A 16,021-nucleotide genomic window follows, 5' to 3' on the forward strand; every position below is an offset into this window, starting at 1 on the left:
CAATGTTTACACACATTATCTCCTGTTGACAGTTACAATGTGTACACAGCATCTTTTCAGACTGTTCTGTTTGCAAACTTGGAGAAATAAAAAAATAAATTGGCTTTTTTTTGTCTTCCTAATGTGTTCTGAACATCCTAAACTTGCTGTTGATCAGAAGGCTGTCCGTATTTATTATATTATGCGACGCCTCAAGTGTTCCGGACAGTGAAAATCCCGCACGTCTTTAAGCAGCAGCGCCATCCGCATAGAAGAAAAGCGCACTGCGGCCTGCGTGGCCTCGGTGCTGCTGCTGCTGCTGCTGCTGGGGTGTCTGGGCCTGTTCAGGGGGGGACACACTGACTGCGGATTTAAATGAACACCGGAACAGATTGTATACGACAGTTATTCATTAAATATTAATTTTCTTTCACTTTATATCGTGTGTCAGAATGATTTTTTTTGTTTTTGTTTTCTGTTTATAAGACAATTTCTTCTGGGTTTTATCCAGACGGGTTTTGCGCATTTCTCCTTAAAGTCGCTTTACACTAATGCGCGTTCTCGCTGCTTTATACCTACGAATCTTTTGCTATATTCCGCAGTTATGTAAAATAACCGTGCAGTTCTGTAGCGAATAATATGGCTTCCCAGCTAAAAGCCTCCATTTTAAGTGGTGCTGGATCGGAGCGCGTTGCTGCAGTCTCTGGTGCGCCAGGACATCCGACGACGATAATCCCAAATCAGACTTGGTAAAAAAAAAAAAAACGCCTCCATTCACTTTGACTTACAGGCCTTTTGGGATAATATTGCGACTGTTTTTAAATCTCTGGCTTTCACTTAATTATAGTTCCTTTATACAATAACGTACGCAATAAAATAAAAAGCTTAGAAAGAGACTAATCAAGTGACCTTGGGTGGTTACGCACGTCTGGTGTAATTTACGCACCAGATCTCGCTTTATTATATGAAATAAATAAATTTGTGCCACAATTTCTTACTTTATTATATTTTTAAAAGTGGCCACTGAGCTTTCGTGATAACACTTAGAGGCCTCGTGATATTTTGTCACGAAACACACGCACTTTTCCTCCATTTGGCCTTGTGGGCCTTTTTAAAAAATGATAATTCAGAATTCTATTTTTTGTGCAACTATAATTCTAAAGCAAGCGAAATTATGAAGATTTGCAATGAGGATATTTTTAAAAAAAAATAGTTTTAAACAGAAAATAGTGTACGGATTTTCGTATTTGTTTTATTTTCTGTGCTAAAACGTCTGCAGTTTAGAAATGGAAAAAAAAAAGGTTGACCTGTTTTTTAATATTCAGGTGGATTCGCTGGATATAATGTTAAAATGTGTGTGTCTTAACATGGTCAACTGAACTGATTATAAGCAATTTTATAAATATAATACATTTTTTCGTAAATGCAGTAATTTAAATGTAAAGTGTGCTGCGTATTTTGAAAATCAGTCACTCCGCACACCAAAATGTGGAAGGAGTGTTTATGTTGACATGTGGCCTTAAAATTGCACATTTTGTCTTACAAATGAGAACATTTGTTACTGCATTTTTTTAAAGAAAAAAAACATTACTTGTTTTTACATCGTCCGTGCATATTTTAATATCCTGTATTATTGAAAGATAACACAGCCAATGGCACGGGCTCTTTTTACGCACGGATATGGTTGGCAACCAGATTTTCCAGAAAACATAAAAAAATACTTCTATGGAAAATTCTTAAAATACCAAATAACAGAGAGGGAATGATGTTTAATATGGGGAATATTAAACAGGTACTTTCTTAAATGGTCACCACATTCTCGGAGCCACGGCTTATCAGAATATAAGTGCGCAATCTTATCCAGGGATGTGACTGTAATTGCGCGTCTTTATTTATAATTTTTTGCTGTTTATTTACCGCTGAATGAGTAGATGGTGACTTAAGTTTAATTTGATAAACTCTCACCATATTCTCACCTCTGATGTAAAGTGACTGGCAGTGCGCTCCAAGTATTTAGGACCAAAAAGCCTGAATTAAACGCTTACAACAGATTTTCTAAATTTGGATTGACTTTCTCTGGCTATATTTAAATTTGCGTGACATGGCAATTAAAATATTAATGTGGACTAGTACCTTTTATTCCCATCCTATATTTGCCTGGCAACAGAAAGCTATATATATGTACCAGCGTGCCATGACGTACATCCTGAATTATGGTCAGTGCTGACATCACTGATGCACTTTGTGGTCTGATCTTGGGGATTTATTTTTATTTTCACGTTTTTTAACCCCTTTCTAAAAAGTGCATCTCTGCTCAGGAGGGGAAAAAAAATAATGATTCTTACTCACAATTCTTTTTTGCTGTGACCTATTTTAATGATAAAATCCCACTGAGCAAATTTAACTTACACACCAAATTGCAATTTAGATATTTACAGACTTAAGAGTCAGTTTTCTTTCCATCCAGATGCATAGCGAGATAAAAACCACTGTGCACTATTAAACAGCCTGGAGTTATGTTTTGGGGGCTTTTTTTTTTTTTTGATTTTGCAACGCATGACCTGAAATTCATTTTGTGCAGAAAGAATCACTTCATTTATCTGATTGTGCAAATGCATCTGTCAGCTGTATACCACACAGCGAGTGCTCGTTATTTCTCCTCTTGCTGTGTGTCTGCAGCCTGCTGAATATTTCACACGGGGCCCTGTTATGCAACGTGTGTAACCTTGAAGAGGTTGCAGCATCACTGTGGTGCCGATGCGCTCTGTGGGGAAGAGGCCGTGGATCACACTGTTTTCCTTTCATTACTCACTCGCTCGTGTCCCCAAATAGATGATGTCGCACCAAATGGACAGAAACAAACATGGAAGTGACTTCAATTTCTCAGTTTTATTCGTCAAGATAATCTTGGACACGTATAAAAAAATTGTAATAGTGTTTAGAAAAAGAAGGAATGGATTTCACATTCGTGGCAGATAGTGTGATCTAGCGTCTAACTGCAACCTCTTGGGGATTAGTGGGTGATTCTGTTTGATTCTAGGGCTCCACTTGAGGTTACAGCTTGTGCAGAAAAAAAGAGAGAAAAAAAATACTTGGTAAACAATGAGGTGTCTTCATGTGTTCTCTAGCTGTGCGCATCTCACTTGGAGAACGATTCTGTAGGTGTGAGATGCCACAGACTGAGTGTTAAAATAACTCACAGCTGCCAATAAAGTGGACGGTGGAGTCAATTAACCTCCCGATGCCTTCCTGACCTGCAACCACCAAACTTGTGCACATGTCAGTCACTTCCCGCAGGTACACACCGGTGTGGCCGAGGAGCGGTTCGACCCTGGAGGTCACGTCAGCTGGGAGGCTGTGCGGCAGCAGCAGGGGGAGGAACAGCAGCAGCGACAAACCAAGGAACACTTTCATCCGCCTGGGCACCTTCATCCGCGAATCCCCGGTTCTGTAGGAGCCGCTCTCATGGGGGACTGAGATCTTGTCCACTTCTCTGAGCCTCAGCGAATCCCACTTCTTCACATCGAAATTACGCACGAGGGGACCCACGTCCATGTCTTTCCGGGAGGGCAGCGGAGTCTCCTTCAGGAAGCCCAACTTCTCTCGGAACTCTTGCATCTGCTGCAGGAAGCACAGGGGGTCGGAGACGCTCCTGAAGGACTCCGCGATGCTGAGCGCTCGCCTCTGGTCCTCCAGCGCTGCGCTCAGCTTGGCGATCTCCGGGTCGTACGCCTGCATCACCACCAGCTTTAGTGTTTCGAAATCGGACAGGATCTCGCTCTTTTTGCATTCGAGGGAGCCGATGAGTTTGTCGAAATAGTCCGCCACCTTCTCTGCGTCTTTGCTCACCGACTGAAGCGCCTTTTTCTTACTGGCTTGCAGTGTCTCCAGGCAGGACAGGATGTCTGCGCTCTGCCAGCTCTCCGCTCCGCTCCGCAGCTCTTCAAACGCCTCCTTCTCCCGCTCGTACGCGTCCTCCAGGGAGCTGAATTTGTGCCCTCGGTGGCCATCCGTCGTTGCGCAAAATCCACAAATGAGCTTCAGATCGGTGGCGCAGAATATGTTGAGCGGCTGTCCGCAGTGTTGTTTACAAACAGACATCTTGGGCAGAACCTTGATTCTGCTGAACTTCTCCACTATTTGGCGCAGGGCATAGTTGATCTGCAGGCTGTTTGCGCCGTTGTGAGGGGTCTCTTTGCGGCATGTGGGGCATTTGAAGGGTGTCCTGAAGGCTGGACTTCGGTAGCCCTCCAACAGTCCCTCCAAGCATTTCTTGCAAAAGCTGTGAGAGCACAACAACACCCGTGGGTCCTCGAAGAGACCGCAGCAGATGGGGCATGTAAGTTCCTCTTCTAGCTGTTCCATCGAGCCCTGCAAACACATCACCCAGGCGTCAAATCGGTGCTTCACTTAAAACACTGCACAGGCAATAAATCAGCGCTACATAACACTACGCACCCACACTCAGGGGCAGCAGGGGCAATAAATTACGCAAAAAAGGATACAGATTTTTTTTGCAGTCACGTTCCAGCTGTGTCTGGAGTATTCCCATCCTGAAAGTGAAACTGACTTGCATCGCTGTGCCCGCGTAAAAGGTTGGCACGAGCCCTGCCAGAGGCTCCGGTTGCGCATTCCAGGTTAAGTAACATCCTGGTTTTTCTCACGTCTTTCTGCTGCCAGTCGACGTGGTAAGAAACTTAAAAAAGAAAGCCCCGCGCCGCAGACTGGATATAAGTCAAATAACTTTACAGATGTCAGCTGTTAAAAAGCAAACGATTCCCCTCCTTCAGCTTTGTACTGCGGAGCAGCAGGACGGTGGGAAGCTGAGCCCTCATATTAGCCGTCGCCAAAACCAATCCAATGCGACAAATTATCGACAAACGGGGCTTCGCGTTAAGCGTCGCTCCTGTTGGCAAGGTACTGAAGGAGGGCTGTGACAGATTTTGCAAGCGCATAGTAACATGCAACTACTGGACCAAAAGAATCACTCACCAGCTGCTGAGACGCACAGTGCAACGCAATCATGGCGCTTGTTGCTGTGCAGACTTCGCCCTTTTCCGGGTATGGAGTTAACCGTTTCAGCTGCGCGCAACAAGCTTAAAATGCGTCAAATCTGCCTGCCATTGCGCAGGAATATTTCAGAATGCATAATATAGTGCGGCACTTGTGAAATGGCTTGATGCTGCCTGGTTTTTGACAGGTTTTTGGAGAGCTGGGGCATGTTTACGTTTCTGTCCTCGCTGGGTAATTTGCGGATGGTCCCCGGCGGTCGGATGGGGGAGGGGCTGTTGCTATGCAAAACATTACAGCGTGAAAAACTGTCAACTAGGTTTTAGTCCCAGTTTGGCATCGCACGTTTTCTCTTTTCTTTTCTGTTTTTTTTATTGCACTAGTGCCACTTCAGTCGCTCGTGTTGCTACTTGTGAACATTTACATTTGTGGTCGGTTTAATGCGTGAAATGTGAGGCGCGTTAGCTGGTGTGTATAAATAAAAAGGCTCTAGGCACCGTGTGTAAACAGAAACCGAGGGAAACTTAACTATCAGCAACATTGTGCAGCCCAAACCTCTGCGAGTGCTCCGCGATTATGAATGGGCATCACCGATTCAGGATTTATCCAAACAGTTGTCATTTGCCCCCAAATCCACTTCGCGCTCACTCGGGGTTATGTAACATCGATATCCAATAGTTACTTAGTCACGTGTAGAAATTTTGACCTTGATTTTCTTCCCTTGTTTCCATGCCATCAGGAGCAACTGCCTATCTTAGCCGCTGTGATTGGATACAGTGGGGGAGCAGGGGCTTATGCAATTCCGACCTCCGCCGCACGGGCTCGCTGTTGAGAGCGGCGGCGCTGTGACGCTTTGACGCCGGACGCTCTTTGGCGTTGGACGGAGTTTGTTTCCGGATGTTTAGCTTAGCAGTGCAGAGTGCAGAATGGCTGCGATGTTTACGTGTTGTCTCGGCTGCTGCGGGGAGGGAGGAACGGGCCACATTCCCCTCAAAGAGATGCCCACGGTTCAGTTAGACACTCACCACATGGGTAACCACGTTTAACTTTATTTTTGATCGCTGGTGTTTTGACAGTTGATGTCTGTTGGCGCGATATGACGGTTCGCTACGATGTCAGCTTTAGCTAGCTAGCCGATAGCTGCTAGTCGTTTGTAGTCAGCCACGATGCGAGGTTAAATGTGTTTCTTGTGGCATGGAACGGTTTCAGCTGGATATCCTGACACTTTTAGTCAATATAATTTCTATAGAAATATCAGTTTGCTAAATATATTGTGACTTCACATCAACAACAACCGGTTTAGCTCCTTGCTATTGCAACCGTTAGCTTCCAGGATTCATTTGATGTCATTCTATACTTCTCCTGCCACATCAGCGACATCTAAACGTGCTCTACGTTAAATGAGAACTCGTGTCTAGTGTGTATTTCCCATACAGTGGCTGATGAATGTTTAAAATCTACTCCACGTCCCTCACGGACAAGAACTGCCACTGTAAACACTAGGTACAATATGGCTGAAAATTCCCTGCAGATTTCCTTCTGCTGAAGGGTTCAAATGTCCACTGATGTAATTACATGACGGACTTTGGCTTCCAAGCTTTTTTAAAAATTCGCATTAATGCTGTAGTTTAACAGTCTTCATACCCAGATCGCAGGAACCTGACATTATGACTTTATTTATATATCACCTCTAACTGCGTTCACAAAGAGCTTTGACAGTTTAAACGTGCAAACACGGACAAGCAAGACGTAGGAGACAGGTCAGATCAGTCAATTAAAATAAATAGTAAAAATGCTAATAAACTAATTGAATCATTAGCTTGATTAGCATGCAACTCAAACAAATGAACTACACAGTTTGAAAATTAATGAACAAGATTGACGGGTAAAATAAAAGTAAAACAAATTAGAGAGTTAAAGAATTAGAGATACGACATCACACCAAAGAACCAGGCAGCTAAAATGAAACATGAGAATGTCTAAAATAAACCGGACATAATACAGAATAAAACACTTAAACTAAATAAAGCTAAAAATAGACTTCACATAAAGCAAGTCTGTAAAAGTGGGATTTAAGAAGTGATTTTAAAGAAGTTACCGACTCTGCAAGCCTTATCTTCTCAGAGAGTTGTCTTTCATGTTTCCTCAGTCCTCAGTGGTGTGTACATCTAGAGCCTGCATGTCAACAGACTGTCTCATCTAAGTTTTAAAAGTAATTTTCTGTATCCAGGAGCCCTCAGATGGACTGTTGTACGTTACTCATGGAAAGTGCAAGTTTAGTTTTTGTGTCAAACAGCACAAGAACAGGATGTGGCGCGATGAACTAAAAGTCAGTTGAAATAAACAAATGCAGCATGAAGAAATAATGCTCCCTGAAAGTAAATATAAATACAAATTAAAACCTATTTATCAAGTTATTAATATATTAGGTGCCTCGGCCATTTTCTGAGGGTTCGTTTCATAGCTGTATTTATTTCATAGGAAGATTTGTTTACTTGTTCATTTATAGAACATTGAAAAAAATCAAAGCAACATTCCTCAGCCCCTTTTCCACCCCTTTAGGAGATAAACTTGAAAACTGTTTTTCCTTGTTTGATTCTGCAAGAGCATCCTTTTGTACTGTGAGGTTTACAATCCCTCTCTGTTCATTAATCAGACTCCAACAGAATGACATATTTACAAGTTTTTTTCTGTTAAATTCTTTAAATTCAAACTCTCTCTTTGTCTTAAAATAACTTACAAGTATCTACACATTTGCTTTGTAGGCATTTTGTAGACTAAACAATTCCTTGATTTAAAAAAAAATGTATAAATGTACTGCAAAGTTAAACATGTTCTTCTTTCTTGCGTCCTGCAGGCACAGATGTCGTCATTGTGAAGAGCGGACGGAGGATATGTGGAACCGGAGGCTGCCTGGCCAACGCTCCTTTGCACCAGAACAAAAGTTATTTTGAGTTTAAGATTCAGTCCACTGGTAAGCACGTGGTTTTTTAGCTTTCTACCACCTCGTTTTCCCACTGCTGCTGCCTTCTTTCGCTGCCAGATTGCAATTTTCTGGTGCATTCTTAGTGGGAGTTCAGGACCAACACTGTCTTGTGACTGCATGCTCATTGATTCAGTGATTCACTTACAAAGGCAGCATTTGAAAACACAAACTAGCTTTTTTTTTTTAACTTGTTTACAGTCTGCAGCTCCTCTCTAGTCTCAAAACAGGCTTTAACATGCAGCAATCAGTTGCAAATGTGAAAAGCACACGTGTCTCTCATACTAAATTACTAGCATTTATGAAAAGCACAAATACAGTTTAGTGGTTAAAAAATGATTTAAAGTATTAAATGCTTGAGTGTTGTCCTTCGTGTTTAGGTGTATGGGGAGTCGGTGTGGCCACGCAGAAAGTGAATCTTAACCAAGTGCCTTTGGGCAGAGACACAAACAGCCTAGTCCTGAGGCATGATGGCTCTGTGTACCACAATAACGAGGAGAAGAATTGTCTACCTGCTAACAGCCTTCCTCAGGAGGGTGACATTGTGGTAAGTGGGCAAATCATTTTGCTCTACTTTTATTTATTTATTTATTTTATTTGTTTATTTTGAGCAGACATTTGTTGAGTTAACAGGGCGAGTTCAATTCAGTTTGTGCCCAAAAAAGGAGCAGAAAAAGTTCAGAGAACTTATCAATGTCCACTCCCTCCCAGCATAAGTCCACAATAATTTAAATTCAACAGTCAGAAAAACAAAAAACAAAAAGAAGCAAAAACAAAAGAATGCATTTCTATACATAATACATTTACAACATTACATAATACAATAAATACTACTGCATATTTTCAGTTGATGCCCTGATCTGTGAAAGATTTGAGTTGGCTCAAGAGGCTGGAAATGAAGAACTTTTGTTGCGGTGAGCTTAAACACAGAGATGGAAGCATCTAACTAGACTCTCAATAGCAAATCAGAGTTTTTTTTTTTGTCTGTTTTCTGACATGGGAGCTGAAATCCAAGAAGTTCTATCCAAGTAAAGGTGCAGCATTTATAATGTGAGATCTAGAAATCTATTTTTTAACCCAACATTTAGTTTTTATTAAAAGCATAACAACTCCTTAAGATGATTCCTTCAGAAATATTTCCCCCCCCCAGGCAGCTTCCTCATAGTGACAGCCACACTGCAGCGCATGCTCCGATGGGGACTGGGTTGCCTTCTGTTTGTGCCAAAGTTTGTGGCATGCACACCGACTTGTTCTTTGGCGTCAGATTGTAAATCAGATCCGACTTCTCATTACTGTGAAATAACACATTGATTGAAATTGTTTGCAAAGCTGTCCAGCAGGAAGTCGTTTTTAAAATCTGATTTTAATGAGCACAGACTTGGGGTTGGAACAGATGGATTGTTGGAGTGAGCTGGTGCAGCGGGGGGGGGGCTATTTTACAGCTAATTCAGATCTGTCTGTCACTGTCATTGTGTCTCTGCCAAAAATAGTGTTTGGCACATTGTGTCTGATATAACGTGATGAAGCTGTCTTTGTTTTTGTTTTCTCAGAGCTCACATACACACAGTCAAAAAAATCTGTCCTTGCTTCATATCGACTGATAGAAACTAACACTGCATGCATTTACCATGATTACTTTGGATACCCTTTAAGTTCTCTAGTAGAATGACAGTATTTGGGCGAGCACTGCTAGAAAGAAAAGACATTTCTACAGATGAACTTGTAGTTAATTTAATCACAGCACAAGGTATTTTCATAAGGAGGCACGTTTAGGTCAGTCACACCATTGGATAGTAAAACAGTGTCCCAAATTAAAGGATGCTTGCCCATTTGGGTGCATTTTTCCTTTGCTGGTTGCTAGTGAAGCTAATTTGTCACTGCAAAACTGTTGAGTTCATTTTGTGATGTTGCAGGGTGACGATAAAATCTTAAAAATAAAACAAACGGCAAACTACACCCTCAACAAATGCAGCTCTTTGAAGGCGACTTTTAAGATAAATAACATGAACGATGTGACTGGTTGGTGGCTTTTTGTCTATTGTTTATTTTAGTCTAACTTTTTGGCTACTGCTTTTTGTGTATGTGTCTGTTATTATTATTCAACCTCTAAAATACAGAGAAACTCCTTGATTAATATTGCACTATGATTAAATTGAAGCTGACCACAGTTGATGACTAATAGCCTGCAGGGTCATGAAGCAGTCTGTAAAACCCACATGCCCTGTTTTCTGTTCATTTTCTCACTTCTTCCTAGAACAGGGATCAGGAAAACAGACTCTGTCACATTTTCAATACACTGGTGTCTATTATATTTGATTTCTCCGCTAATTCAGGCGAGTCGCCCACACTTTGAAACGCTTGAAGGATACACATTTCCTACTCAATACTACAAACAGTCATGGGAAAATGAGCAGACCACCCTTGTTTTCTTCACTTTCTTGTTCATTTTAATGCCTGATACCACTAAAGATACATTTGTTTGGAGAAATATAATGATAACAACAAAACGGGCTGATAAGAGTTTAATTTCAGAGCTGATATCAGACGTTTCCATGGTTTTCTTGATAATAACCACAATCACTTCAGTTCTTACATCAATAGCTAAGGCTACTCATCTTGTCGTGTGCTAAGGGGCATTGTCTGGTTGGAAAATCCAGTCATTGGAGGCAAGAAAGAGTTTTCCAGCTGATGGAAGAAGACTGTTTTCAAGAGTAGCCCCAAGCATGACCTGGTTCTTTGGCCCTTTTTGTCATTTTATGTCTTGTTTATGTCATTTTGTGCCTCGTTTTTGTCGTTTTGTGTCTCGTTCTTGTTGTTTCACACAATTGCTTTCACCCTGTTCCGTCCTTGTTGAAGAAAACAATGGTGGTCTAATCATTTTTTCCAGCCCCGTATGTTTAATTTGACCTTGCTGAGCTCACTGACGTGTCATTTACGAAATCCTTGATATGAAAATTGAAAAGTAACAACATTTGTGAGCCAGCAGAAAATGTTTTGTTGTGTTTTTATGTCACGCTCATTTACAGCTTGGGCAGAAGTGTCAAATCATCCTAATTCTGCAGTGATTATTGAAGTTCAAGCTATCACAGTCCAGTAAGCTTCAAACCTGTATGAGCCTTTTCATGTTTCTGTGTAACTGGGATGAAATCTGGCCCAAACTTTATCTACTGTTCTTTTGAGAGAATTAAACACGTTCTTCATGTGTTCCTCGGTGTGTTCACGTGTGTGTTTGTGTTCCTCAGGGCATCACGTATGACCACGTGGAGCTGAATTTATATCTGAATGGAAAGAACATGCATTGTCCTGCCTCAGGAATCCGAGGCACTGTATACCCCGTTGTTTATGGTGAGTTTGTCTGTTCCATATTCTGACTACTTTAGCCAGGTTTCTCAATCTTAGCTTTATTTTTGCCTGATTTACTTCATGCCATTACAATTCCATACCACTAGAGGGCTGTATTTGTACATTTTTACAAAGATTGAGCTTTCATTCTGTGAGTTCTACTTAAAATGACTTTTCTTTAAATATTTTACCAAGAACGGTTGATGTGAGCTAATCAAAACATAGCCTTGAGCATAAAAAGAGACAGTTTTGCCACAGAGAATCAACTCATGCAGGTTTTATTTTGGTGAGAAGCTCCAGCAGATGATTTCAATAACCGGCCTCTCGTCTCCATTTCGAGTCGAGCTAGTCCGTGAAATCAGCTGGTATTTTTATTCTGGAATAAAGTACATGCAGGGTGTTGGTTCTTAGTGGCAGCTTTGCTTCTCGGCCTTCTACAGCAGCACCGATAAAGAAAAACTGTGATTAGGTCATTCGTTTCTCAGCCAACTAAGTAGCTTGAAGGCACACGTGGTATTTCCGAGCTAGAAAGTGTCATAAATTTCATTGTCATTTAACATTTGGCCTTTTTACTATTTAAGAATTTTCAGAAATTGCACTCATTTCTCTAAGAACCCCATTTTAACCAGTTTTTGCTGTTTTAAACATCCATTATTTGATGCCACTGATAGCATGGAGTGTAGATTGTTAACTTTGTTCTGTCTCGGTACTAATATACTCACATTAAGTTGTCTACTCATTTCCAAATTCAGCCGTTTCCACCAAATCTGTTGGTGTAAAGTGCCACAGTAGCATTGCCATTCCTCTTTTGAAGCGTGGAACATACAGGGTTAGGAGCTAATGTGTCACTCGATGACTTGTTTTTGAGACAATTGCGCAACTAAAATCCACAAACTTTACCTCTGCTGCCACCACGCCTTAGTCTGATAACTTTTCTACGTAACAGCGTCTGAGTGCGTGCCGCTGGTTCTCCAGCTGAGCGGCGATTTGCATCATGAGTCGGTCGCTAAGCCGGGCAGGTATTCCAGGCCACAGCTGAGGAAAACAATCCAGCACTCAAAGCTTACAGTGTTTACCAAACTATAAGGGTGATATTCTGTTCAGATATCAGTGGTGAACCTTTCTGACAGCACACTTTTTGGCTTGTTGCAGAAGGAAAAGTGCAGCAGGTGTAGCTGAAGCTTTAAAAGTGACTGTAGGTTGTGTTTAATTAAAACTGTCATAAAGTGAATGCATTGTGAGCTTGTCCCAGGCTCTTGATGTTGTGTATTTTATGCTTAAGTACCACTGTTAGCAAAATGATTATTCTTCTGCTGTGAAAAAGGATTTTTATTTGTATGATTCAGTTGACCTGATGAAAAGTAGCCTTTGAAACAAGCAGCAGAAAGGTTGGAAACTGCTCTATGTTGTATGAATTTGACACAACGTACCAATACGATGTACGCTTGACTTTAAACTACCAGCTCGCTCTGATGCTCTCACTGCAGACGCAGGATGTGGCCACACGTTATCAGACTGATCCAACCTTGTAGCTACATGTACACACATTAAATCACGCTTTAAATCTTTAACTCAACGTGTTTGAACAACCAGTTCAGTTCGTTCCTAGTGACAAAAGCACAGATTCTACTAATAACACGGCTCTGTTGGGTTCAAGTGTTCCAGTAAGCAGTGATCATGCCACTTACAGTCAGCGTACGCAACACCAGATCCCTGAAACCAGAGCACCTAAATGGAATCTTAACCCTTGATTAATTATATTATTTACACGTTCTGCTTCAGTGAAAAAGGTCTTTGTGAATTAAAGCTGCTACGACTGCATGATTTATCACTTAATTGCCAACCATTCTGATGATCAGTTTTTTTTGTTTGTTTAAGTCAGAAAATATCTGATTCCAGCTTCTTAAATGTGAATATTTTCTGATTTCTTTCCTCCTCTGTGACAGTAAGCTGGAATATTTTGGAGTTTTGGACAAAACAAATCAGCTGAAATTGTCACTCATCACCATTTTTCACCATTTTCTTTCATTTTATAAACCAGCAAATTAGTCAGTTAAGCAAATTACTGACACGTTAATCAACAATGGAAATAATTATTTGCAGCCCTTTTGCATAAATACCTCAATAGATACATTAGTGCAACTGTAATAGTTATTTCTATTTTACAATTAAACATTAAAGTAATCACCTATTTCCACATTTGATTCATCAGTTTGAGGAACTTTTTCGGACATACGTCTCCATTATCTGATTCCAGTTTCCTACATGTCAGTATTTTCAGTTTTTTTCCTCCTCTTTGACAGTAAACTTTAATATTTTGTGATTTTGGACCAAACAAATCAACTACTTTGATATTTGACTGGTATTTTTTAAAGAAATAAGTCTTCTTGCCTTCTTAAATGCCTCTTCTGATCGTAAACTGCATATTTCTTGACTATTCAAGAAAATATTGGCGGTGAATATTTTTCCCGTTGCCACCTTAATGACAATGAATTTACAGCGATTTAACATACAAAGCTTGTTTCCCAATTAAAGGTCCGGTTTCTTCTGGCCATGTTCCAGCAGTTCAGGTTGTGTCATGTAGGAGTGACTCAGCAATATTTCAGTTCAAATGATTGGTAGCAGTGGTGCAGTGGTTTGCTCATGTTGTCGAAAATCTATGAATGTTTTTCTCCTGAACTGTAGTTTTTATTGCTGCCAATTCGAGTATATTAAGATGCAGAAAAATTCCTGCAATTTTTGGAAGAACAAAAACATAAACAAAAGCAGGTTTTAAGAGCTCAACACATCTACTTGACTGTACCTTTTTGTTGTTCCAGTGGATGACAGTGCCATCTTAGACTGCCAGTTCAGTGACTTCTACCACACGGCTCCACAAGGGTTTGAGAAGATCCTCTTCGAGCAGCAAATCTTCTAAACGGAGCACTCCAGCCTCTCTTCATGTTGTCACCCTCCTCTATATCTCATAAAAAAAGCTCTGTGTCACTGCAGTTTGACCTTGATTTGTGGCTGTTATGCATCTTGTTTCGTTTCTCCTGATCACTCTGTCCGTCTACTGCTGCTCTGGATCGACGTTGGACCATCCCTGGAGATAACTGGGGATTTCCAACGTTTGCTATGATTGGCTGTTACTGTGCGCTAAGAGGAAACCTGTAAAATCATCACCTTGTGTCAGTGGCTATCAAACTGTACGAACTGAAGCGCTTTCAGTTGCTGCTTACATTCACAATCTGTGTGTGGAAACCTGACTTGAGGACGTGGCGGTAAAATGTTCCCACTTTTCAGGATCAGAAGCCATGTTTTATTGACATCGCTTTATGTTTTTGAACCTCCCACTTGCCGTACTGACGTCTCAGCTTACTCCCTGTATTTATTTGTATTTATTTAGATTCCAGATCAAAGTGACCTGATTCTTTTCTTTCGGCCAGCAGAAGTTTGACTAAAGGGTCGGCTGTCAACACTAACACGTCGGTCAACACTACCCCATTTACTCCTACGTTGCCTTCTTCTTGTACCATACGAATACCTGAAAAAAGGGGGACATTGCCTCAATTATTTTGACGTTCATTATCAATTTGAGTTGATGCAGAGATGGATAAAAACACTGGTACACCTGTGCACATTCCAGGAGGACAGGCTGCTTTTTCACTGAGGTATGTTGAAGGCGATGGTGCTGGGAACCGTTTTACAAAGTGAAGTATCTCATAAATAGCCGACACTGTCTGTGCATTTACAAAATCACTTCTCTGAACGCCCCTACATTTTTGTTTTTTTTGTCCTATATTTATTCTAATATCGGAATATTACCAGAGCCGGTGCTGGTTGTCTCTGATTAGAGATATATATCCGAAAATGTCAATCTGTTGTGTTGTATTGGCGTTACATATCCGCTGCTGAAGTGTGACAGTCAAAATATTTCAAAAATGCTTGTCTTTGTTTGCACTAATGTTACTGTACAAATCCAAATATTGTTGATTGATTAAACTTTTTGTCTCTGGAGGCATCAAACATCGACTCTTATGTGTTTATTAGATTTTTCTATGATGATCATCTTCACTCTTATGTGCACAAATGAGGATTTTATAGCATCTGGATCAATATACATATACTAATGGGACTTTTTGTGTCATAGTTGACATTTTAGCTGTTTACAGGCCTAAAAGCAACATGGCCGCCTATTACCAAACACCACAAGGCATTTTAGAGAAAGATTCTTTTAAATCTATAGAACTGAGTAAAATTGGAATTGAAAGTTATTTGAAATAAGTCAGAAAGCCTTGGAGTCTGGCCAGTCTTTTCTTCAGGAGGAAATGACATCATGTGGAGCAGGTCATGTGATCTGGAATTAACACACTTCCTGGCGAGGTGTTTTTGGAATGGGCAACTTAGTGGAAAATGATTTAATTTGTTATTTTGTGAAAAAATACCTGCCATGATTATCTCAACTTAATAAAAAGTCGAGAATCAGCTCATTATTGTTTAGCTCATTAGAACATGGTTGTTATTAAATTCAGACGGTTATTTAGTTGACATTTTAGTGATATCCAGTCATTTTTTTTATTAATAAGTGATTGTTTCCAAAATAAATAATCATGGGATTTGTAAAGACATGATCATAGTGAACATAAAAAAACCTTTTTTTTATCTTTACATTTTAATAATGTATGCAAGATTTAGCCCATGGACGTCAAAAGTCCCTCAATTATA

At 40.6% G+C, this 16,021-nt stretch overlaps 2 protein-coding genes across 3 annotated transcripts; one reads left to right on the top strand and one right to left on the bottom strand.

The window, feature by feature from the left end:
• Positions 1 to 2,849: 2,849 nt before the first annotated feature.
• Positions 2,850 to 5,019, bottom strand: trim13 (tripartite motif containing 13). Of its 2 annotated transcripts, none has more exons than XM_022197322.2 (2): positions 4,972 to 5,019; positions 2,850 to 4,350 (listed from the first exon to the last, which is right to left on the bottom strand). In XM_022197322.2, exons 1-2 carry the CDS (start codon positions 5,002 to 5,004, stop codon positions 3,166 to 3,168), a joined length of 1,218 nt encoding a protein of 405 aa, XP_022053014.1. In that variant the 5' UTR covers positions 5,005 to 5,019; the 3' UTR covers positions 2,850 to 3,165. The 2 variants fall into 2 exon arrangements, with proteins under 2 accessions (XP_022053014.1, XP_022053015.1); XM_022197323.2 differs by lacking the exon at positions 4,972 to 5,019 and adding an exon at positions 4,438 to 4,961.
• Positions 5,020 to 5,873: 854 nt separating this feature from the next.
• Positions 5,874 to 15,322, top strand: spryd7b (SPRY domain containing 7b). Its single transcript, XM_022197324.2, has 5 exons — positions 5,874 to 6,021; positions 7,847 to 7,963; positions 8,353 to 8,519; positions 11,215 to 11,317; positions 14,134 to 15,322. The coding sequence occupies exons 1-5, from the start codon at positions 5,916 to 5,918 to the stop codon at positions 14,229 to 14,231; spliced, it is 591 nt and encodes a 196-aa protein (XP_022053016.1). The 5' UTR covers positions 5,874 to 5,915; the 3' UTR covers positions 14,232 to 15,322.
• Positions 15,323 to 16,021: the final 699 nt, after the last annotated feature.

Source organism: Acanthochromis polyacanthus, chromosome 14, assembly GCF_021347895.1.
Source record: "Acanthochromis polyacanthus isolate Apoly-LR-REF ecotype Palm Island chromosome 14, KAUST_Apoly_ChrSc, whole genome shotgun sequence".
Taxonomy (NCBI): Eukaryota; Metazoa; Chordata; class Actinopteri; family Pomacentridae; genus Acanthochromis; species Acanthochromis polyacanthus.